The sequence below is a fragment of the Ursus maritimus genome (assembly GCF_017311325.1).
Source record: "Ursus maritimus isolate PB19 chromosome X unlocalized genomic scaffold, ASM1731132v1 scaffold_X1, whole genome shotgun sequence".
NCBI lineage: Eukaryota > Metazoa > Chordata > Mammalia > Carnivora > Ursidae > Ursus > Ursus maritimus.
Window position 1 is genome coordinate 80,273,962 of NW_024423319.1, and position 25,282 is coordinate 80,299,243.

Sequence of the window (25,282 nt, forward strand, 5' to 3'; positions counted from 1 at the left end):
GGGGGTGGCAGACTGCTCTAAAAGCGTCAGGACTGTGGAAAAAAATGGTTCCTTACCCAACCCGCATTCTCTGGGCAGATTGCCCTGACTACTAACAGGGTCTCCCCTTTCTCTAAGCAGGGACTGATGGCTGAAAAGGGACGCCCCTCCCCCCCCCCCATAAACCATGGGAATTTGAAAGACGACGGAGTCTAGGCACGAAGAGGGCAAAATCAGATCCAGGCTTTTGGACGGCCAAAGGGACCCCAGGGAACTGTCGGCTAGGGAAATGGTGGGGTGGGGAGTGGAGATCTCACCTGGAAGCCGAGGAGGCCCGCACCACAGTCCATTTTCTGAGCCATGGCTCCTGTCCCTCTGGCAAGAGCAGAGCCTGGGGGATGTGGGGGAGGAGCTGGGCGTTATACCACAGAGGGCAAATATGAAGAGCCGAATTTGGGTGGGGAGGTGTCTGGGATTGACTGTGGGGGCGAATGAGGCGCTGAATGTGAGGGGAACGGGCGGGATCAGAGTGGGAAAAGTGAATGGGTGTCAGGATGGAGGCTCTGAATCCCGAGAAGCTACTGACGGGGAGAAGCTTCAAATCGTGATTCGGAAAGCCATTAACAGTTCTGAATCCAGGGGGAGTGGGTTGGGACTCGCATATGGTAAATTGAATGGAGGTTTCGAATCGGGAGGAATCGTATGACAGTACAGATTGAGGTCAAGAAATCTGTGGAGATTTTTAACGATGGGAGGGGTTCGGAGAACGAACAGGGGTTCTGAGCAAGGGAGGATCGGGTGAGGGGTGTGAATGGGGGGTTCGGGGAGTGGAAGGGGGATCGGAATCCGGGGTAAAGGGATCGAAATGAAAAATGGGGGGCCCGCACCAGGGGGCAGATGCCCTGTCTGGGGGCTAATTCTCACCTTGCCTCAGGCCCCAACCCCAACCCCCTCGTTGCCTCCCTTCTTCACGACTCAGAGGATCGGGATTGCAGTGCTCGGCTCTCCGCAGCCGCACCCTCTCCTTGTCCAGGAGAAAATGCCAGCGCGGCAGCTAGGACGACCCCGCCTCTCCGCCTAATATACCACCCACCGCCTCAGATAGTTATGCGCATGCGCAAGAACTGACCGACCAAATAAAAGTCCCGCCCGCTTCCCCAACAAAAGCTTCGTCCCGAACACCATGGTGCGCATGTGCAAGGGGAAGCAATCCCGCCCCTTTGCCAACACACCATCCCACCACCAACCAGGTCGACAGTATACCACGGTCCCACCTCCTTCATCAATATCCCCTCCCCCAAACAGATGCGCTGTGCCTTTAGGTCCCACCCCTTGCCCCACACACCGGCCCCCTACCTTTTCCGCAATGCGTCTCTGTTCTATCCCTCGCCTTCTGTGGCCCCTCCTGTCCGGTCGGCAAGCATCTCTAGCCCCCTGCCTAGCACCACTTAAGTCACTATTAAGGAGGTGTCCGTGTGGGGTCTCAAACTGCAACAAGTGCTAGGCTCCCGCTAAGCTCACCCAGGAAAAGGAATGGCCAAAGAGAATACACTGTTGGAGGTAGAAGAAGTCTGCACCTGCCACAAGAATCTGTATGATCCCCCTCAACAGATCCCAGACTCATAAACATTAGCTTCTCTCCTGCTCTTTGTGCAGCTCCAGCCATGCGCATATTTTGTGTGCAGGTGAGGAGCGGAGGGAAGGGAACAGCTTGAACATCACAGCGCAATCTGTGCTGGGGCTTGTCTTTCTCTTAAGGCAGCCCTGGGAGTGGATATCAGCATCCCCATTTTACAGGTCAGAAAGCTAAAGCACAGACACACTGCATGAACTAGACAAGGCCAGAGCCAGTAAAGAGAAAATGCAAAATGTGGGCCTTAGGTTTTCCTTAATCCAAAACCCATGTTCCACTAGTGCTGGCCCAGGAACTGAGGCACCCTCCCCTCTTCAGTTTTGAGCGACAAATCCCACACATACACCTCCCCTGCCCTGTCAACACCTGTCCCAAACAAGCAAGGTTTGTGTTCTCCGGAGACTTTAAGCTCATGCTCTGCATTTAGGAGAACATAGAGAGAGACCCTTAGTCCCCACCCCATGTGGGTCCATCCAGGTGTGGGAATTGTTCCTGGGGGTCCACTCCCTGCTCCGATTGTCAGTTCTCTCCCTGTGAGTGGCACAAACACCGCTGCCCCTGAGGCCTTCCTGGTGCCTGCTTGAGCAGCCAGGACAATCAGGCACCTGTGCGTCTGAACCATGGCAAGCCCACATTCAGTGTAAATGTTTACCCTGGTTCCTTCCAGGGCTCAGGCCTCAATTCCTGGGACGAATTGCTGGGCCATTCTACCCCTAGCTGTGTGAGCTGTCTCAGGTCATTCCACTTCTCTGAGCCAGATTCTCAATATACAAAATGGGAAGCACAAATAGCACTGACTGGAGTTGGACCCAAGGACACACATGCTGCTATGCTTCCACATGACTGGAGACTCAGACAGAAAATCATATACAGATGTGAAATGACTCAAATTGAACTGATACTTTCCAAAAATACAAGGCAGACCTTGGTACATTTCACATTTGTTCTGGCATCAGCTTCTGCCAGGAGTCTGCATATGAAAGAAAGCTAATGCTAGGAAGGATGGCAGCATTTGGTCCCCAAGGGCCAACATCAATTCTGCCTGGCTGGATGACTTTCCTCATCTGTTGCATAGCAACCTCCCCTGTCAGCTGCCTGTTTTTCCTCAGCACTTCCTCTGTAAAGTGTCTGCAGTGGGACGTGATCAGACTCAGGAAAGAAGGTCTGAAACACCATTTTAAATGCTATCTGCTTCTGTATCTGTATCTCCAGTCTTGGTTTGGCCTATGAATTCTAGATCCATAATCCAACTGCCTGCCTCTCTTATGCAACTGGATATCCCTCAATATTTTCAAATTTAACAGTCTCAAACTGATTCCTTTGTTTATATCCTCTTCCTCACCAACACTGTGTTTCTCCTCTAGTCATGCCACTCTCTCTCCCTTAGAACAAAAAGCCTTTTAGGGAGATGGATTTTTATTTATTTTATTCATTGCTGTGTAACCTGTACCTACAATGATACCTGGCGTATTTTATATGCTCAAAAATGTTTGTTAATAAAAGAATGAATCACACCATCCACCCTGTTGCTCAAGCAAGAAACCTGAGAGGTATTCTTTTTTCCTTCCTGTGATGAGTTCACTTACTTTTCCTTATACAAACAATGCATATTTGTCACTAAAAATTTAAATATTGGGGCGCCTGGGTGGCTCAGTCGATTGAACCTCTGACTCTTGATTTCAGCTCAGGTCACGATCTCAGGGTTGTGAGATGGAGCTCCGCTTTGGGCTCTACGCTCAGCAGGGAGTCTGAGATTCTCTTCCTCTCCCTCTGCCCCTTCCCCCACTCACACACACTCAAAATAAATAAATAAAATCTTTAAAAAATGAAGATAAAAAAATAAAAATTTAAACATCAAATATTTTAAAAATTAAGTAAACATCACTCCAAATGGCACCACACCACCCTGAGACAACCGCTAGTAAGATTTTGATGCTACCTTTTCACATAACATATATATGCTTACATAAATGGGATCATATGTCATATTTTAAATTGCATTCTTTTGCTTCTGCCTCCCACTCCTTTCCTCCACCTCAACCCTCATCTGCCAAACATGCATTTTAACAACCATTTTTATAACTTTCCATGTTCAAAAAGTCATCTTATTTTTTTACTGTTTTACAAAAATTAAGATCATATACACTTCAATGTATCAGATTTATTTTAATTAACACTGATCTACCTCTTCCCCACTCTTTTACATTGCTGCATAATATTCCATGATAGGGATATACTGCAACGTAGTCAATCATTTCCCCACTGATGGTCATTCTAGTTTCAAGGTTTTGGGGAGCACATACACACAAACACTGCAATAAAATACTTGTACATATATCCTCGTATTTTATGCTTAATGTTCTTCATTCCTGTGACACCAGATGCCCAGGAATAAGACTGACATACTGTACAGTGCTTGGTAATATAAAAACTTTTTCAACCTTTTGCCAATGTGATGTGTACTTTATTGGTATCTCCTGTGGCTTAATTTACATTTCTGATGTAAATAGTGAAACACACATTCATATATTAATGGAACTATTAGATTTCTTTTGTAAAGTAATTGTGCAAGTACTTTATCTTGTGTTGTCTGTCTTATTTTTAGAACTTCTTTATATAGTCCCACAGATGCTTACTGAAAACCCTTAGGGCTAGATATATTTCAATTATTTTTTTCACATTTTAATAAGGGAACACTGTGTATATACTCTATATTACATAACAGTTCAAACTGCAAAAGCCTTTATAAAGGCCAGATGTTCACTTTTTCACACTCCCGTAGCAGCCAAGAGAATGTGATCTAGGATTTACCAGTGTGGCAGGTCCTGAAAACTACCCTGAGGTTCGATGATTCACTAGAAGAACTCAAAGAACTCAGAGGTGTTATGCTCATGGCTATTGTTTATTACAGCAAAAGCATACTAATTTTAAATCAACAAAACCAAAAGGTGCACAGGAAAGATTCCAGGAGAAACCAGGCGTATGCTTCTGGCTGTCTTCTCTCAGTGGAGTTGGATGGCCAGTGCTTAAATCTCCCAGCAAGATATGTGGCAACCTGGGAAATTTCCCTGAGCTGGGATTTTACTGGGGGTCAATCAGATAGGCACTAGACACTCGTGTGGCTGACCTTAGTTACTCAGCCTCCAGGCTGTGCAGAGGTGCTACAAGACCAGAGGCCCACTATATAATACAAAATGGGCCAAGGCCCACTATAAATCACACTGTTAACATAAACTATCTAGTATGGCCCAAAGTTCCAAGTGAACAAAAAGACACTCTGATCAGGCAGGATATTCCAAGGGCTTGGAGATTATCCCCCAGGAGCTTGTTAAGAGCCAGACCTATCTTTGGAATGTACAGACATTTTTTGGAAATCACAGGATTTATAGACCCCACACACCTGTGGAATCAATTCTTTTCTACAATCCAGTTTCTAGGAGCAGCACTGGTAGCAGGGCTAAGGGCAGCATCTAGTATCCAGTGTTCAGTGGTGGCAGTAATGGCAGCCAACCAGCTAATACTTATGGCATGATTTTTGAAAAAACAAATTATTTTATTAATTCTACTTTAAAAGTTTTTTAACTTTTTATTTTGAAATAATTATAGATACACAGGAAATTGCAAAGATAATACAGAGAAGTCCTATGTACCCCTTCAGCCAGTTCCCCCAATGGGCACAGTTATGAAACTGTAATACAGTATTAAAACCAAGAAATTGACATTGGTATGATATATGCATATAGTTCTATCACATGTGGGGAGGTTTCTATAGTAATCACCATAGCAACCAATGTACAGAATTATACTAACCCCACAGATTTCCCTGTACTACCCCTTTACACTCACATTCATCATCCTTCCCTCCACTATCCCTAACCCTTAGCAGCCATTAATGTGTTCTCCAACTTTGTAATTTCAACATTTCAAAAGGTTATAAAATTGGAATCATACAATGTCACATTGTGACTTTTTCTTCACTCAGCATAATGCCTGTGAGACACACCCACATTGTTATGTGTATGTGTTAATGGTTTGTTCCTTTTTATTGCTGAGTACTATTCCAGGATATAGATGTGCCACAGCTGGTTTAAAAATTTACCCACTGAAGGACATCTGGGCAGTTTCCAGTTTGGGACTATTACGAATAAAGCTGCTATAAACATTTGCGTATAATTTTTTTTCTGTGAACATAAGTTCTCATTTCTCTGGGATAAATGCTCAAGACTGCAATTGCTGAGTAGTATAATAAGAATGTTAGTTTTATAAGAAACTGCCAAACTTTCCCAGAGTGGTTGTATCAATTTTACATTCCCACCAGCAATGTGTAAATGATCCATTTTCTCCAAATCCTTGCCAGCAACCTGTTGTATTTTTTTAAGCCACTCTCATAAATGTGAACTAATAACTCATTGTGGTTTTAATTTGCATTTCCCTAACGTCTAATGATGTTGAACATTTTTAACATGTACTTACTCGCCATCCATGTATCTTCTTTGGTAAAATGTTTCTTCATGTCTTTTGCCCATTTTCTAATTGGTTTCTTTTTCTCTTTTCCATTTCTTTATTTCTTGCCTTCTGAAGAGCTAAACTTTTTTGTAGAATTCTGCTATTCTGTTTGTATCCCTCTAAAATTCCTATGTTGAAATCGTAACCTCCCCACAGATGATAGTATTAGGAGATGGGTCTTTAGGAGGTGTTTAGGTTGTGAGGGTAGAGTTCTCATGAAAGGGATTAGTACCTTAGAGGCTCCAGAGATATTTTTAATCCCTTCCACCATGTGAGGACACAGTGAGAAGAGGCCATGAAAAGAGGGCTATGAATAGAGACCTCACCAAATGCAACCATGCCGGTACCCTGAACTTAGGCTTCTCACCCTCAGAACTGTGATAAATAAATTTGTTGTTTATAAGCTACTAGTCTGTCGTATTTTATTACAGCAGCCCAAATGGACTAAGACAAAGTCTATTTTATCTATGTTTTTGAGCATATAACATTAAACAGACTTTTATAGTGATTGCTATAGGTATCACATTATATATATTATATATTATCATTTCATATATATGTGTGCGTATACTTGTATATACACACATATATTTTATTTTTTAAAGATTTTATTTATTTGTCAGAGAGAGATTGTGAGAGAGAGAGCACAAGCAGAGGGAGCAGCAGGCAGAGGGAGAAGCAGACTCCCAGCTGAGCAAGGAGCCTGATGCGGGACTCGATCCCAGGACTCTGGGGATCATGACCTGAGCCAAAGGCAGATGCTTAACTGACTGAGCCACCCAGTTGTCCCAACACACATACATGTTAAGGTTTTACTAATATTGGCCTGACTGAGAGAGATCTGGGTGCCTAATTACATTTACACACACACACACACACACACACACACACACATACACATTTATAAAATTTATTTCTTGCAGTTCTGGAGGCTGAGAAGTCTAAGATCAACACACCACTCATGTAACACTTTGCCAGTTTGGTGAAGTATAGAAAACTTACCTCTGTTTACATACTTTTACCATCATTTATATTACATTTATAATATAATTTATATATTAAGTTTATATATATATATATAATCATCTTAAATATCTCTTCATACACTGAGAACTACAGACAGATGGTGTCCTAATTCTGGCTTCAATCATCAAGTATAATTTAAAGAACTCAAGAGAAAAAGGACTGTCTCTATCTCTGTCAAATAAATAAATAAATAAAATCTTAAAAAAAAAAAAAAGGGGGCGCCTGGGTGGCACAGCGGTTAAGCGTCTGCCTTCGGCTCAGGGCGTGATCCCGGCGTTATGGGATCGGGCCCCACATCAGGCTCCTCCGCTATGAGCCTGCTTCTTCCTCTCCCACTCCCCCTGCTTGTGTTCCCTCTCTCGCTGGCTGTCTCTATCTCTGTCAAATAAATAAATAAATAAAAATCTTAAAAAAAAAAAAGAGAGAAAGGAAAGTCTATTATGTTTACTCATATTTTATTTTGTTGTCCTCTCTTCCTTACTGATGGTCCAAGACCCTTTCTCTTATCATTTCCTTTCTTTTTCAAGAACTTCCTCTAGCCATCCTTTTAGGATAGGAAGGCTGGTAACAAATTCTCTTAGTTTTCCTTCTTTTGAAAACGTCTCAATTTCCTCTATATGGTACTAAAGAATATTTTTATTGGATATATAATTCTGGGTTGACAGTTTCATTCTCAGAGCACTTGAAAAATACTGTGGCCTCCATGGTTTCGAATGAGATATCTGCTGTTATCAATTTGGTGTTCTCCTACAGGTAAAGTATCATTTCTCTGTCCGGCGGCTTTCAAGATTCTTAATTTCTGTCTTTAGCTTTCACAAGTTTGAAAATGATAAGCCTTGGTACGAATTTATTTGGCTGTATCCTTTTTGGAGTTTACTCAGCTTCTTGACCCTATGGGATTATGCTCTTTTCCAAATTTGGAAAATTTTCAGCTACTTTTCTAGCCCTTCTTTCTTCTTCTGTGACTATGACAACACCCATGTTAAATCTTTTGTAATAGTCCAACAAGGGCCTGAGGCTCTGTTTTTGTTTTTCACTCTATTTTTTTCTCTTTTGGTATGACTGGATAATTTCTATTGTTCCATCTTAAGAGTTCACGGATTTATTCTTCTGTTATATTATTCTCTTGTTGAAGTCACCTACTGAGGTTTTTTTTAAAGTTCATTTATTAGATTTTTCAGTTCTTAAATTTCTTTTTGATTCTTCTTTGTATCTTCTATTTCTTTGGGAGATTTTCTTCTTTTTTAAGATTTATTTATTTATTTGAGAGAGAGACAGACTGAGAAAGCATGGGCAGGGCACAGGGAGAAGGACAAGCAGACTCCCCGCTGAGCAGGGAGCCTGATGTGGGACTCCATCCCAGGACCCTGGGATCATGACCTGAGCCCAAGGCAGACACATAACCAACTAAGCCACCCAGGCACTCCTCTTTGGAAGATTTTCTGTTTCTTTGTTGAGACTTTCTATTTTTCCATTTGTTCTAAGAATGCTCACGACTGTTCACTGAAACATGTTTATGACGTCTATTTAAAAATCCTTGTTCGATGATTCTATTATCTGTGTCATTTTGGTGCTGGCGTGTGTTGACTGTCTTTTCTCATTCAAGTTGTAATTATCATAGCTCTTGATATAACTAGTCATTTTCAACTGAATCTTAGATATTTTGCATAGTATGTTATGAGGATTGAATCTTATTTAAATCTTCTGTTTTACCACACGTAGCTAGGTCCACATTCCTACTCAGCCACCACTGGCACCTGAGAGAGAGGGGCTCGTTTTCATTGAGGGCTAAGTGAGAGTTCCAGCTCCATACTAAGGTTTTACTGGTATCAGCCTGACTGGGAGGGAGCTGGGTACCTAATTACATGGTAAATGTGTATTATTTTTAGTGCTGGGTGGTAATAAAAATCCCATTTGTCCACTGTGCCTTCTTTTGACGTGACTTCATTGGTTAGGGGGAGATGCATCTCATTATCATCTTCAGTGATAGAGAGCCAGGCTCCCCACATAGTTTCTGACATTGTGGGGATTGGGCTATTATTCCCACTCCCTATTTGCCCTTCCCTGACACTCTGTCAGGAGATTAAAGACCTCATTACAGCCTGGCAAGAGTGGAAGTAGAGGGTCTCTAGTTGGCTTTTGCTGGTAGGCACAAGGCCACAGTCTCCCCTCTGGCATTTAGCTAGAGTAGGGCAGTTATTGTCTAAAAAAATTTTTTTGTCTTGCTATGCTGTCTCTGTCTTTTAGATATGTTAAGAACAGAGTTATGTTGGGGCTTTTTGTTTTTTGGTCTATGTCCTTTGGTGTTTCCAGTTTGCAAGCTTCTTCAGCATCTGCTTTGGGATATATGAGGCCAAAAGAAAACCCAGGAAACTCACCACCATGTCACTCTTTGGGATCCAAATTCCCTAGAAGGTTTGCCATCTTATCTCTAACTTTCAAGGTCTTCTCATGTTTGGTTTATATACAATGCCCAGGGATCAATAGGGGAAAAAGCGTATCTATACCATTTACCCCTTCCTGCTGGAAGCAGAAGTCCTCAATTCTGATGCTTTTTAAAAATGTACAACTATTGGAATTTATAATGTACAGTCATACTGTAAGAAAAATAATTTGATCTCTTATTTTACAATATATACAGCACTTATTTTGTTGTTTTAGATGATCTGCTAAAACATCAAGAACAATTTTGGGTAATAATCTCAATAAGCAACATCCTTTTCTTTTTCCTGAAATGACTTTACCATTTCACCATTTAGAATGTTTGTTGTTCTTTTATACGTAGTTTTAAAAACCATATTTAGTAGTTTCTCTTCCTATTTTACTTATTCATAATATTTCCTCTGCCTTACTCACAAACCTAATCCATCACCTATTCCTGTTGAGTCTACCATTTTAAGTACACCTTAATTGCATTCTATTCTATCTTACTGTTAGAAAGGAGCATAGAGGGAGAAATAGAGAAAGAAAAATTCAAAAGGGGGGAAGAGGAATAGATAGAAGAAGGAAAGAAGAAAACAGGGATCAGAGAAAGGATGAATGAAAATAGCTGCAAGTAAATCGAATAATTAAGATAAGGAGAAATAAGAGTGGAGAAAGAATAGATATTAAGCTGAAACAGAAAAACCAGTAAGAAGGAGAGTAAGGAAATAGAATGCAGAAGGAAGAAGAGATGTAGGATAGAAGAGTATGAGGGGGAGACAGGAGGAGTTAGAGAGATTAATAAGTAGATGAAAGGAAAATTAAAAAGGAGAAGGAAGAAGGGGGTTTCATGGGAAAGAAGGGAGTAGAGGAAATGATGAGGGAGAAAAGATTTGAAGTAAGAGGGACAGGGACAAGAAGAAGAAATGACATGGAATCACACCTTTAAAAACGGCAGATTTCACTCTGCAGAGAGAAGAATGTTGAATGTAAGAAGTTCCTCTTTTTTCCTCCTCAAATACCCAGTTCCCTTTACATTTGGTACCCAGCAAAGTGCCACAGGTCATTTCTCACATGATGTCACTCTTGCCTTGAGGTAAGACCACTGTGGTTTTCAACTAGTAAGAACCATGTGCCCCACATTTTGAACAGATAAATTTGTTTACTGTACTCATCATTTATCACATACTTTCTGCTGCTGGTTGTTCATCAGGTATGAATATTATCTGACAAATTCAGGTATGCAGGAAATACAAGTTTTCTTTTTCTCTGCAACTCATTTTATAAATTCTATGTCTTTGGGGTTGTGTCTCAGTTATGAGACCTTGGGGTCAAAACATCAGAATGGGTTCTGTTGAGTAGCCCATATCCACTCTGACATTCATGTGATATCTGGTTCACCAATGTCTGTCCAAGCAGGTAGCTATTGACTTGAACCTCATTCTATACTACAAAACCCTCTTGGGGTCTGACTCTCTCTGAGGGCGTCACATACCACTCATATACATGGGAAATATTCCGCTGCTCCTATCATATAATGGGGCCTGTTCATCTCTGTGAGGCTGTCTTTGCTTACCACATTGTTTACTCCCATGATACCCTGAGCTGAGAGAAACCATATGAGGAGGCCTAAAGCTCAAAATCCCTATAGACACCACACAACCATTTCTATTTTGTAGTCTTCATCTCTCCTGGCCTTACCCAGGAAGTGAGGCACAAGATCACATTGGTAGAGGATCTCACAAACCAACCTGGGGTTTCTTTCCATCCCTGAAATACAGGGCCTAGGTTTCTCCAGTTTCCAGGAACCCACAGTATCTACTGACTCTTTGCTTCTTGTCTTTCTTATCAACACAATGTGAAGATGGAGGTACAGCCTTGAAAAGAAGTGATAAAAACAACAAAACGCTAAACAAATTAAAAATCAATGACTTTTCTTGGACCCGACAGAGAAATGATGTTTCAGAACAAACCACCATCCTGAAATCTTGAGGAATAGGCAAATCCAGAATCACAAATGAGATATACTTACCTGAAACAGAAGCCACTAAAGCTATAAACTTGTAGGAACACTTAACTGATAATTTTGACAAGATGCTGGAGGCTGTGTGTGGACTAGAGTGAAAGTGAGAAACTCCTGGGAGTGGTAGTCTTGGGGGGAGGCACACTTTCATGGGCTTTACTTCCAGGAATCTCACCGGGTTCTCAGAGTGCAGATCCAAGAAAGACACCCTTGTGGCCCTGGCAAGTACAGAGGAAGAGTCCTTGTGAATATCCTTATGAAATATGCCCAGAGCCTTCTCCACAACAAAGGCCTACTCTCCAGGAGAAAAGACTACCAGAACCTTGTTCCAGAGCCATGGAGGAAGGGTATCCTTCTCATTCCAAACCCTCTAGCTTTCCTATCTCACCTAAGGTAGGGGCACAGAGAGGGGGGCTACACAAGAAGAAATACCTGTAAAGGTCACAGGCCCACTAAAACTCTGAGATTTAACTGGAATATTACAAAACACTCCCTTTTCTCCCATACCATACCACCACAGCAACAGGGCTCCAGTATATTAACAATGGGCTATAACACAATGAACTGCAAGACAAAGACTCTCTAAGGAAGGGGACTTAAGGAAGCCCAAAGTCAAAAGAGGAAACAAAATCAAGGATGCTAGAAGAATATGGAGCCTCTGACACCTAACGCTAAAGGAAACTTTAAACAAAGCCCACTCCTAGCAAGATTAACATGTATCTTCACACTAGAGACCAATCTATCTAACTTCCTATTACCTAAACATCATATCCAGCTTTCAACAAAAAATTAGAAGGCACACCAAAAAGCAAGAAGAAAAAGTCTGAAGAGACAAAGGAAGCATAAGACTCAAATATGAAAGAGTGTTCGACTTATCAGACAGGGAATTCAACACACTGTAATTAATATGTTAAAGGATCTAATGAAAAAAAGCAAACAACATCAAGGATATGGGTAAAGTCAGCAGAGTGATGGAAATTCTAAGAAAAAAACCAAACGGAAATGCTAGAAAAAATCATAACAAATGAAGAATGCCTTTGGTGAACTCATTAGTAGACTGGACACAGCTGAGGAAAGCTGGAAAGTGGATTAAGAGATACCTCCCAAACTGAAAGGTAATTAGGAAAAATAATTTTTAAAAACCAGAACATTTAAGAACCATAGGACAATTTCAAAAGATGCAACATATGCATAACTGGTACACAGAGGGAGAAGAATGAAGCAGAAGAAATATTGCAAAAAATAATGCTAAGAATTTTCCAAAATTAATGAAGACAACAAATCAGATCCAGGAAGCCCAAAGAACATCAAACAGGTAAATACTAAAAGATTCACACTGAGGCACATAATTTTCAAACTGCAGAAGACCAAAGACAAAGAGAAAATCCTCAAAGAAGCTAGAAGAAAAACGTATCTTACTTATAATGGAACATAGGTAAGAACTACTGAAGGTTTCTCATCAGAAACCATGCAAGCAAAAAGAGAGTGGAGTGAAATATTTAAAACGTTAAAGAAAAAAACCCACTGACCTACATTTCTATATCTAGCAAAGTATCCTTTAAAATTGAAGGAGAAATACTTTCTTAGACAAACAAAAACTGAAGGAATTCATCACAGTAGATCTATCCTACAAGAAATGTTAAAAGATTTTCTTGGAGCAGAAGGAAAACAATATAGGGCAGAAACTTGGAACTACATAAAGACAGGAGCAGTGGAGAGGGAATAAATGAAGCTTTCCTTCAAAGAGCAAATAAAAACTGCAATTATAGATATTTTGGGATGCTTTAATCAATGGAAATTTATGCAAAACACTTCCCCATTATTGCATGCAAAACATAATAGAAACATAAACATATATCCAGGATAAAAATAAAAAGATGGAGTAAGTTATGGTACACAATAAACAAATGATATATTAATATCAGACACAGTACTTTATTTTTTTAAGATTATTTATTTATTTATTTGACAGAGAGAGAGGCAGCGAGAGAGGGAACACAAGCAGGGGGAGTGGGAGAGGAGGAAGCAGGCTTCCTGCTGAGCAGGGAGCCCGATGTGGGGCTCGATCCCAGAACGCTGGGATCATGACCTGAGCCGAAGGCAGACGCTTAACGACTAAGCCACCCAGGTGCCCCCAGACATAGGACTTTAAGGTAAAACATTATTTTAGATGAAAAGTTCACTGCGTAATATAAATATACAAATCATAACTTAACAGATATGCAAGAAGAAATAATAAAACCAAAATCATAGTGGAGTAAATGATAAAATAATCATATGAAATAATGGGTCCTTCTTGAAACTTCTATATAGGTACTATACATTGAGACCCAAGCATAAAACATATTAGGATGCTTCCTACTGGGTATCTACCCAAAAAATACAAAAACACTAATTCAAAGGGATATATGCATCCCTATGCTTATTGTAGGTAGCCAAATTATGGAAGCAGCCCAACTACCCATTGATAGATGAATGGATCAAGAAGATGTGGTGTGTGTGTGTATGTGTATATATATATACATATATATACATATATGGAAAGTAATTCAGAAATGTATACTTATATACATATACTATATATATATATATATATATATATATATATATATATATACACACACACTATACACACACACATACACACACACAATGGAATATTATTCAGCCATAACAAAGAATGAATGGAGCTAGAGAGTATAATGCTAAGGGAAATAAGTTAGTCAGAGGAAGGTAATACCATATGAACTCACTTCTATGTGCAATTTAAGACACAAAACCAACAGGTAAAGGGAAAAAAGAGAGAGAGAGAGTGAGACAAACGAAGAAACAGACTCAACTACAGAGAGCAAACTGATGGTTACCAGAGGGGAGGTGGGTGGGGGAATGGGTGAAATAGGTGACGAGGAATAAAGAGCACACTTATCATTATGAGCACTGAGCAATGTATAGATTTGTTGAATCATTATATTGTACTAATTGAAACTAATTGAAACTAATATTATACTGTATGTTAACTATACTGGAATTAAAAAAAACTAAAAAATGTAAAAAACATTATGGTGCCTCAAAATGAGCACTATAGAATTCTTACATCCTTCCATGTTTTTGGATGGAAACTAATTAGATTTTACCTCCCTTACTTATATCTGTGTAAGAATTTTAAAAGAAATTTAAGTATGTGTACTAGATGCTACGCATTATAAGTGCTGGGGAAACGATGAGCAAAAACACATGTATTACCTCTTTTCAAGGACTACTGGATCTCAGTCAAATGTAAACAAAACTGAGTCCAGTTAGACTTGTACAATTTTGAGATACTTTATGGAGTTTTTAATGCCAATTTGCAGCATGAGAGCAGGCAAAGTGATATCTCAAGATGACATCAAATGATCTTGGCATACATCAAAAAGAACGATTTCTCAACATCTGCTGCAACATGGACGGTACTAGAGGAGATAATGCTAAGCGAAATAAGTCAAGCACTGAAAGACAATTATATGGTTTCACTCATTTGTGGAACATAAGGAATAGCAGGGACATCAGTAGGAAGAGGAAGGGAAGAATGAAAGGGGGGTAAACAGAAGGGGGATTGAACCACGAGAGACTATGGACTCTGGGAAACAAACTGAGGGCTTCAGGGGGTGAGGGAGAATGGGATAGGCTGGTGATGGGTATTAAGGAGGGCACGTATTGCATGGTGCACTGGGTGTTATACGCAAGTAATGAATCATGGAACTTTACATCAAAAACTAGGGATGTACTGTATGGTGACTAACATAATATAATAAAAAATATTATTATTAAAAAATAAAAAAATAAAAATGCTAAGTAGTTTGGGAAAAAAATGACCTTGGCATAAACTTAAATAGGTTACATCTTCCTTCACACTGACCAATTCCCTATTCCCTTCCAATTAATTCCTCACTCCCATCACTACAGCAATTAACATTCCATTAACAAGGAGAAGGTTATCAGAAGAGACAAGAGGAAGTCTGCAAGTAGAACCTCCATGCAGTTTGAGGGTGTTTGTTTGATATCTCATCAGATAATCTTACCATATGGGCTTTTGGTATCTTGTGACTTAGAGCCCTTCTGTCATTTGCACTAGAAAATTCATAGGTATATCTGAATGTTCTTGGGTACCTGGGATATGACTTAGCTCCATAGGTGTCCTCGATGTTCAGCATCAATATAACCTAATTTGAGAATCATGAAGCATTAATAACTGTTAACAGGTATAGAGCTGGACTTCAGTCATCACATACTTCGGCTTATGGCATTTTCTGATTTCATTTTATGAAACAAGGATCATCTGAAAAACACTGGAAAAATGGTCCATACCAACTCCAACATCGCACACACACCCCCACATGCACAACGATAATATCCTGCATCTGAGACTGTTTTGAGAACATAATGTTACATAATAATTATTCTGATATTATTATAACATTTTCCAAGATACTAAAAAGCCTTTGTAAGCTTCTTTATAATTATATAATATCCCATTATATAAATGTACCTACTCAACTAATTAACAAAGGTGTTGTTTCTATTTATTTTTGTTCATTAGATTATCATTGTGGTGATTTTTCCCCACAAAGTTCTGTGCATATCTCCAATTATTTCCTTAGGGTGTATTATTAGAAATGGAATTACTAGGTCAAAGGGGTATGAACTATTTTAAGGCTGTTATTCAATACCCAAATGCTTTCCAGAAAGTTTTATCAACACTAGTAATGTAGAAGAGTTCTCAAGTACCCTTGATCATATTCAGTATTTCCTTTAAAAATATCTTTTCTGGTTTGATAGACAAAATATTTAATTGATTTAAATTGTATTTACTTTGTGATTAATGAAGGGGAACACACTTTTCAGTGTTTTTTAGTCATTTCTACTTCTGTGAGAGTTCTTTAAACATTAAGGATATTAACTTTATGCCTATCATATTTGTTGCAAATACATTTTTTTGGTTTGTGGCTTGCCTTTTAATTTTGTTTGTGAATTCCTGATCTAGGAAGGCATGCAACTATTACCATCTTTTCCACTGTCATTTCCTCCATTTAAAAAAAATACCAGGGATGTCCTTACCCATTCAAAAGCCAAGCAAATATTCATTTTTATGGAAAGTAATTCAGAAATGTATACTTGGCACCTAAAATAATCTATACTTTCTTAGTAAATTACCTATGAAGACTTTGCACTTAGTGGGAAATTATACAAATCTAAATTATTCTGATGTTTAAACAATGACAGAAGCCTATTTCTATTACAGCATGAAGAAAACACAATACAAATTTCGCAGGATATTGAATGTGACTTTTAAAGTTGCCTCAGAATTTTAAAGACACACAGCTTAAAAAAAAAAAAAAGATACCAAGTATCTCCCTATTCTAAAGGGAGCCACCAAGGAGTTCTGAACACATCTTACAGGACTTATGCAGAACAGCAGACTAGTCACCCTACTAATACTTATTCTATTCCTTTGACCAAATGTACTTAGAGACTAGGAAAAATTAGAGAAGAATTCACAGTGTTGTAAGTCTTTGGCTTGGGAAAGAGTGTTTTCCCTCCTTTGTCAAAAAGCCATGGGAGGAGGGATCTGAGGAATCACTTATAGAGACTGGGGGAACCTGCATGGGGTAAGAACAGAGGGAAGTATTTTATCACATTTTGGATATTTAATAATTTCTCTCCAGATTGAAATTTGTGATGATTACTCAAGTTTGACTCCCTCCTAAAGGCTTTTCTACATTAACTGCTTCCTATGGCTTCTCTTCACTTAATTAATTCTTCATTAATTCAGTATAGTTGAATTAACATTTGAACATTGGTTCAAAGACCCATAATCACTACATTCATAGGGTTTATCTCTACTGATGAATTTTCTGATGTTAACAAAATCTGAAGCCTGCCTAAAGGCTCTTTAATGCTCTTTATACATGTTTTCTCACCATCATAACCTTCTTGGTGACCTGTGATCTCTGAAACTGAAATTGGATAAAGAAAGCTAAGATCCTGTGACCCACACCATGGGCTGCCTGTCCTATGTATGGGTTCATCCTCATGTACGACAGTGTCTGAGATTAGAGCACAATTATTCTAACACTTACTATAGTCTTGGATACAATCCTGTATCTATCCCAAGCCTAAAACATCTATCCTTTGAAGGGAAGTTAATCTGCCTCTTTAACTTGACTTTATACTCAGAAATATAAGTTTGAAGTCATGAAGATTTACCCTTGGAATATGTGGTTATATCCCATGATCCAAAAATCTTTATACCCCTGATTTTGAATATGTTTCTTGTTTTGTTCAGACTCTTCCTTCTCATCTTGATAACAAAAATTTTAGAAGTACAACTGTCACTTATATCTGATACTTGGCAGTACTGAGGAAACCAACAAGCTCAAAGGAGAAGAGAGGAGAAGGAGAGAAAAGAAAGAAGAAAAGGAAGAGAAAAAGAAAAAAAAGGAAAAGTAAAAGGAAAGGATTATCTAACGAGTCTCCACCATACAGCTTCCTAAGAGGCAAACCAGGGACTGATTTACCCTCCAACCTGAGAGAAACACTTAAAAAAGGGGGACAAACATATGAAATCATTGTTTCTAAGACATCAGACATCAGGCAGTGAAAAACAGTGATCCCTGAAAGATGGGAGTGGGCAGGGGATGAGGTGAGCCTTTTCAACTTGGAAGAGTTTCCAGTTCATGGTGCAATGAAGGAGAATGCAGTCAGAGCTCAGAGGATTTCCTTCGTTGAGGTGACAGAGATGAGATCAGAAAGAACAATGTGGCTAGAGTTCAGAGAAGAGAATACCAAAAAGTAGAGAGCTGCACTTAAGGAGAATTCTCAAGAATTTCGAAAGATTGCCATAAAGTATTCAGCAGAATACTGATCAGTTAATGCATATAAATAAGTACCCAAAGCTGGGGAAAGAACCACCCAGAAAGATTAGAGAACACAAATGTCAAAAGCTCACACAGGTCTGGGGATCATGCCTGTTCCTGCCTGTTCGCACCTGTTCCTACCATCCAGAGCAGAATAACTCATAATTCCTGAGGCATGGGGTATTCAGATGGACCTTGCTTCACTAGTCTGGGATAATTAGCTTTATGCAAAAACATTTCTGTGGTCCTGCCTAAAACTTAAAAGACTCAAAAGAGATTTAACTGCTTCTAAATAACTACATCTTATAATAAACCTCAAGATGATGTATAATACAAAAATATCTAGCACCAAAAGGCAAAAAATTTACCAAGATTTCACCAAAATGTAGAGTTCAAAAGGTAAAGTTCATAATGCCTAGCATTCAAAAAACAAACAAACAAAAAAACAAAGCCAGGCAAGCCAGGAAGCAGAAAAATATGAGGGGAAAAAAATCAATCCAAACTGACCCACAACTTACACAGATGTTATATATTCAGCAGACAAGCTCATTTAAAAAGTCACTGTAATTGGGGTGCCTGGGTGGTTCAGTTGATTTAGTGTCTGACTCTTTATTTCAGTTCAGGTCATGATCTCAGGGTGGTGAGAATGAGCCCCACCTCAGGCTCCAGTAGGCTCCACACTGCGTGCAAAGCCTGCTTAAGATACTCTCTTCTCCCTCTGCCCCTCCCTCCAATCCGACAGTTCTCTGTCTCTCTCTCTAAAAAAAGTACTATAACTGTGTTCCTTATGTGCAAAAAGCTAGAAGAATAGTCATGTTAAGTAGAGAAATGAGACATTTTTAATAAGGTGCAAATCATGTCTAGTAATAAAAACCATAATATTTGAAATGAAAAATTCACTGGATGGAATTAACTAGTAAATAGATGAGTGAACCTGAAGACATAACAACAGCAAATATTCTAAATGAAATAAAAATAAAATACATTTTAAAAATAAATGGAGCACAGAAGTGCCTTTGTTCATGCCATTTCCTCTTCCGGGAACACTCTTCCCCCATCCCAACCATCCACCCATCCTTCAACCAGTTAATTCTGAATCTGCCTTCTGGTCTCAGTTCAATTGTCACTTCCTCCTTCGCTGGCCTTCAGAGTGGGTCAAACCCTCTAAATCTATTCACAGAACCATGCACTTAGCTTCCACAACACTTATTACAATGTCAACCTCACAAATATTTGGGTCTGTGATTAATGTCTGTCTTTAATTACAAGACAGTAAGCTTCATGAGGGCAGAGAAAACATATCTATTTTTGTTTACCATGATATCTCCAGCATCTCAAACCATGCCAGTCTTATAGTGCCCCTGTACATTGAATCCTACCTGTATCTGTTACCTCTGGGATTTTGATCTTTTAATTATACTCTCTCCCATATCTGCAACCACTCTCCTCCTCTCCTGGCTATATCCAACCTAACATCCCTTCTTTCTTATTAAATAAACCTTGACTTTTATTATAGTTGACAACGTTCTTAGCTGTAAACTTATATTTCCCAGACACCCTTACAAATAGTGGTGGCCATGTGTCAGTTCTGTCCTATGGATTTAAGTGGAAATTGTTGGGTAAAATTTTTGGGAAAGCTCCATATAAAGGAGACTGATTCTACTGACAAGGTATTTTGTTCTCTCCTCTTCCTTATCTTCCTACCTGAAACAGACATGATGGATAAAGTTGTATAAGGCATCCTGCAACCATGAGGCCCCTGAAAGATGGGAGCCACATGCTAAAGATCATGAAACAAAAAAAATATATGTATGTGAGGGGCACTGATGAAATCATGGGGTTCCTGGACTTCAATCCACTGGATTTTAGATAAGAGAAAGATATCTCCTAATCATTTTAAACAACTCATTTCCAGATCTATTACATGAAAAATTTGTCTCTCTTACACAGTTTTTAACAGAGTATCTCATTCACACATAACTCCCTCTATGACTTATAATGACTACTTTATGACTTATGATATCTACACACTGTCCCAATTCTCCGAACTATCCCACTAGCATGCACACTATCTCTATTACTCCCATTCCTGCACATCCACTGTCTTATCCTATATTATACGCACAATGTCCATACAGTACCATGACTCTGTCAAATACAATTAGTTCTAATCAACACATAGCACTGCCATCACTCAGCCACACCTATAATCACTCAATCGCTACATTATTAGTGTCTAAACACACCCACTGTCACACAGTCCATAACCCCACTATAAAACCTTCGTCATCTTCCAAAACTTTCCCACATGCTCATGCCATCTCCCTATTATACACTCACAACCAATACCCACATCAACTCTATTGTCACACACATTCTTTTCCTGTTCCTGACACTTGAAACTGCATTTTCCCATCATACGGATTTATTCAACAACCCCACTCAGACACTCATGATAGCCACACTCCAAGTTATCGTAACACTTTTCCACTCCCCCTTATCACACATACTCACCACATCTATCTGCTCCCAAAAGTAGATACACTTCTCATTTCCCCCAGCATCACACACACATTCAAACACTAACCCTATCACTTCCACTATGAATCTGTCTTCTACCATCACTTAAACTTTCCCCATTCCACCCACTGTCTACATCCTCCCATGGCTACTTGAAATACCCATTCACATTTTTACACATAATAATCCCAGTCTCACTGTGTCCTTTACCATTATCTCTCCTTCCTCACTCTCACACACAACCATACACACACATGCATAATTCTCATCTTTCACAGTAGGACATACATCGTGTCCGTAACTACCATTACCACATATATTCTGATCTTGTCCTATCACTAGCATTCACACTGGCAACCCCTTCATTTTCAGTGATTTCAGACCATTCTCCCTCATTATTCACACTGTCCCCAATGTCATGATTATCACACATACCTTGCTTGTTCATATCACTCCCACTATCCCACTGTCACTCAATCCTCTCCCCATCTCTGCATCAAACACGTGGCCCAGATTATCCACAATTTGGTGCCCTTTCCCTGAAATCTCATTTTCTTTTCTCCCTTCCCTTCCCTTTTCTCCCCACCCACACCTATACACTTTCCCAACATGTGGCTACTACATGAACCCAGATAATACAGAGAAATTTCTCACCTGAAGCTTCACTGCAAAGCTCTAGTAAGTAGAGGAACGTATCATGCTCAAAACGTATAATATTTAATGTTCTCACTTGGTTAATAGTTGTGAATGGATTCCTTTTGGTATATTTGCCTTTAAGAAGCATTTCTTCATGTTTTGTTACAGCATTTAGATGAGGTTTTTAAATACTTCACTGATGTGTCTTTAATTATGATCTATGCAGTTAAGCTATCCGCACTATACGTAAGTCTTCCCAAAATATACTAATAGCTTTTCTTGTTACAGCAAAATTGTGATATTTTTGGTCCTGAAGAGACAGACAGCTTCAAGCAAATGGCAATACTGAATATATCACTGAGCTGTGCTGGAGGGAACACTTAATCTTTACTTCTCATATTTCCATGTGGAAGAACTTCAAGTAGACTAGCACTCCTGCTTTTCTGCCCACAGGAGAATGAATGAGTTATAAGACTAGTATGTTTGAGAGACATATCTGAGTGTGCTTGGCTCACGCTCTTGCTTTCTGCTTTTCTCCCAGGGGTCTCTATGCCTATGGAGAACATGCATTCTGACTAGCTCCTTGCCATGCAATAAGGAGCCTACTTTCGGCCTGGAGTCTCTCGATTTTTCAGCATTGCTTGTAATTGCCTAGGTAAGTCTGCCTAATTCTGGGGCCCAGCATTAGGAAGTTCACACTAACACCGCCTTCTCCAATGATCTTTATCAGCAATGAAGATGATATTTTGATCTACATCTATCTGATTCCTAAATTTATATTTCAATTGGTTCTGAACCTAGGCAGGGAAGACAAATTGTTATTTATTGGTCTTTTAAAATACCCACACCATTGAAATCATGAAAATTCTTTACCAGCTTTATTGTTTTAATACAGAGAAGTTTCTACATGAAGTTTGTTTTTGATTAACAAACACTTGGCAGAAACGGAGAATAGGTCTAAACAAGGAAACTGTATGTCCACCACCCCTAAACTCCCAATTCCTCTGGATTAGGGAGTCCAAAATCTGAAGTAGAGTTACCATTGTACAGTAGGTGCTACTTAATCAGGATAGTGGGGAGCAGGCACTAACTGGACCTATCTTCCTTGGCCATACTGTTAAGTCCTAGGAGGGCAAAACCAAAAGAGCTCTGTCATGGGACGGGGTAGCAAACCTTTATATGGAATATTAGAAAAGGGTTTAGCCATTCATCCAGATGTAGGGAAGCCTTATTAAAGAAAGATCAATGTGAACCATTTCTTAAAGGGTAAAAAAACCTTTTAATAAAAAACTAGATTTAGTCTGATAGGATGCTCCTGTTAACAAGTTCTCTAAAAATTTAAATCTAACGGTCATTTTAGTTCTCATTCTTTTTGCTAGTTAGCTTCATGCTAGCTTTTGAGCCCTTGCACACAAACTTAAATACTGTGTTTGTCTGCTCTCAATGAAAGAACACCTGCAGAGTACAATTTGTGTCCAAGGTAACTAGGACCAAATACTGAAATTTTCAGTTCTACCCTGGGACAATCAGTGGTGTGAAGAAATGCCAACTGTTCTCTGGAAATACAACAGTGTGAGGATTAGAGTTCATATGTGACCTCTTTTGCATAGGAACACTTTTCATACTTACACAGTTGGTGTTCTAGAGGTACTGACTCAAATGCGCCTTTTCCAATGTACATTGGGGCTAATAAAGTGATCACTCATAAAAACAGACATATAAGCAAAACTATGTCTCAGCAGTCAAAGAGAAATGAAACAAAAGTGTTGGGTAAGATATGTGAAAACCTGACTAAAGAGTAATAAGAACAGCTAAGAAAAGTCAAGTACAGCACACACATGTCAAAAATTTTCTGTAAGTTCAAAGCTTTAAAACGTTTCAATTAAATAATAAAATGAAAACGGGTCACTAATGAGCTCCGAGTTACTGGACTAGAAAATGAAATGCAAGATTTATACCAAAGCACTGAAATAATCATAATAATTACTATTATTATAAAGTAATAGAGTCAATGAGGGACAAAAGACTTAGGGACCTACCATGTGAATACAGGTGGGTGGATAGGGGAGTTAAAGGATAAAAGAGACATGGGCAAGAGAGGCCACATTAAATAAATGACAGAAAGGAATTTCCCTGAGCTAAAGAAAGGGCCCTCTGAATTCCAGACAAGATTGATTTACCTATCCATTCACCCATCCATTTATTAATTTATGCTTCCATACAGTCATTTAATCAATAGATTAGTAAGGACCTATTATATATCTGGCACTTTTTTAGGCACTTAAGATATTTATCAGTGAACAAAATAGGCAAAAATCCCTGCCTTCACGGAGCTTACATTCTAAGACACACTTAGGCATACCCTGATCAAATTTCTGAACTCAAAGAATAAAGAAAACATCCTATAAGCTTACAGGTAGAAAAAGTTACCTACAATAGAAAAAATAAATTAGACAGACATAGGACTTTCATCAGTAATAGCAAACTTCATGATGTCATTCACCAATTTTCCCAGAAATGGCTTTATTAAATTCTCAGGGAAGGTGAAGTCAGTCTTTGACCCAGAACCTGTTTTCTCGGAAGACTTTAACAAGGGCAATATTACCCATTCCTCATGCAACCAGATTTGTGCTTGCTTTTCAATTTTTTCAAAACTGAACAATATGTTGTTTATAATACCACCTGTAATACATATAGATGATAAAACTGTAAGAAAACCAAGGGGATTATTAATACAATGCCCAGAGTAGTGCTATCTCAAGGTGGAGGCAGACAGGAGTGTGACCAGAGAAGGGCAATGGGGAGGGTGGGCACTAAGGTACCACTAATGTTCTATTACTTGTCCTGGCTAGTAGGTTTACTGGTATTACTTTATTTATATTATTTTAAATGTAAATAGCAATTCATTCAACAAATAATAAGTGCCTATCATGTATCAGGCATTATTATTATTCAGGCACTGGGGACACAGAAATAAGATAGATAAAAATCACTGTCCTTATGGAGCTTGCAAATTATTAAAAGAAATAATAAAATTTCTAGAGCCTAAGCACAAGAACATATAAACTAAAGGAGTCTACCAAGTGTCCAGCATAATAGATGCAATATCTACACGTCATCACAAAATTTCAGAATATCAGTGATGAAGTGGAAATTCTAAAAGCTTCCAGGAATCAGGAGTGCAAATAGTCCAGACTGAAGCAGAACAAAAGGCCTTACGAAGGGGATTTCCAGGAAAAAAAATTTTTTTTGATAATCTTACTTGGGAACATGTTGGAAAAAAAAAAGAACCCAGACATGATAGATCGGAGGGAAAGGAGAGGAATATATTAAATTATGGAGGTGAAAAGCAATTATTATCTCTAGAAATGACAAAAATGTATATAAGAGAAATATAATCACAATTACCTACTTGTCTCTTTAGTGTACACTGTTTGCACAACCACAATATAAACATTATCATTAACCAAAATATATGCTACAACTATATAAAAAGATGGAGAAGAAAAGTGGAAGAGAAAAAAACAGTTTAATCTACATCTACGGTAAATAGGCATATTTTGTTTTATTGCACTTCGCTTTATAGAGCTTCAGATATAGTTGCATTTTTTTTAAAGATTTTATTTATTTATTTGGGATAGAGAG

The 25,282-nt window shown here is 39.0% G+C and overlaps 1 protein-coding gene across 3 annotated transcripts in view; it reads right to left on the reverse strand.

The window, feature by feature from the left end:
* Positions 1-25,282, reverse strand: part of MAGED1 (MAGE family member D1) — a 64,939-nt gene that overhangs the window by 6,936 nt on the left and 32,721 nt on the right. For 2 of the 3 annotated variants that reach the window (XM_008705462.2, XM_008705461.1), the window contains exon 3: positions 297-370. In XM_008705462.2, coding sequence (XP_008703684.1) covers positions 297-370 — 74 coding nt within the window. Of the gene's footprint in view, positions 1-296; positions 371-903; positions 1,059-25,282 lie in introns of those variants that run through there. The other variant, XM_040631488.1, reaches the window with a different exon arrangement.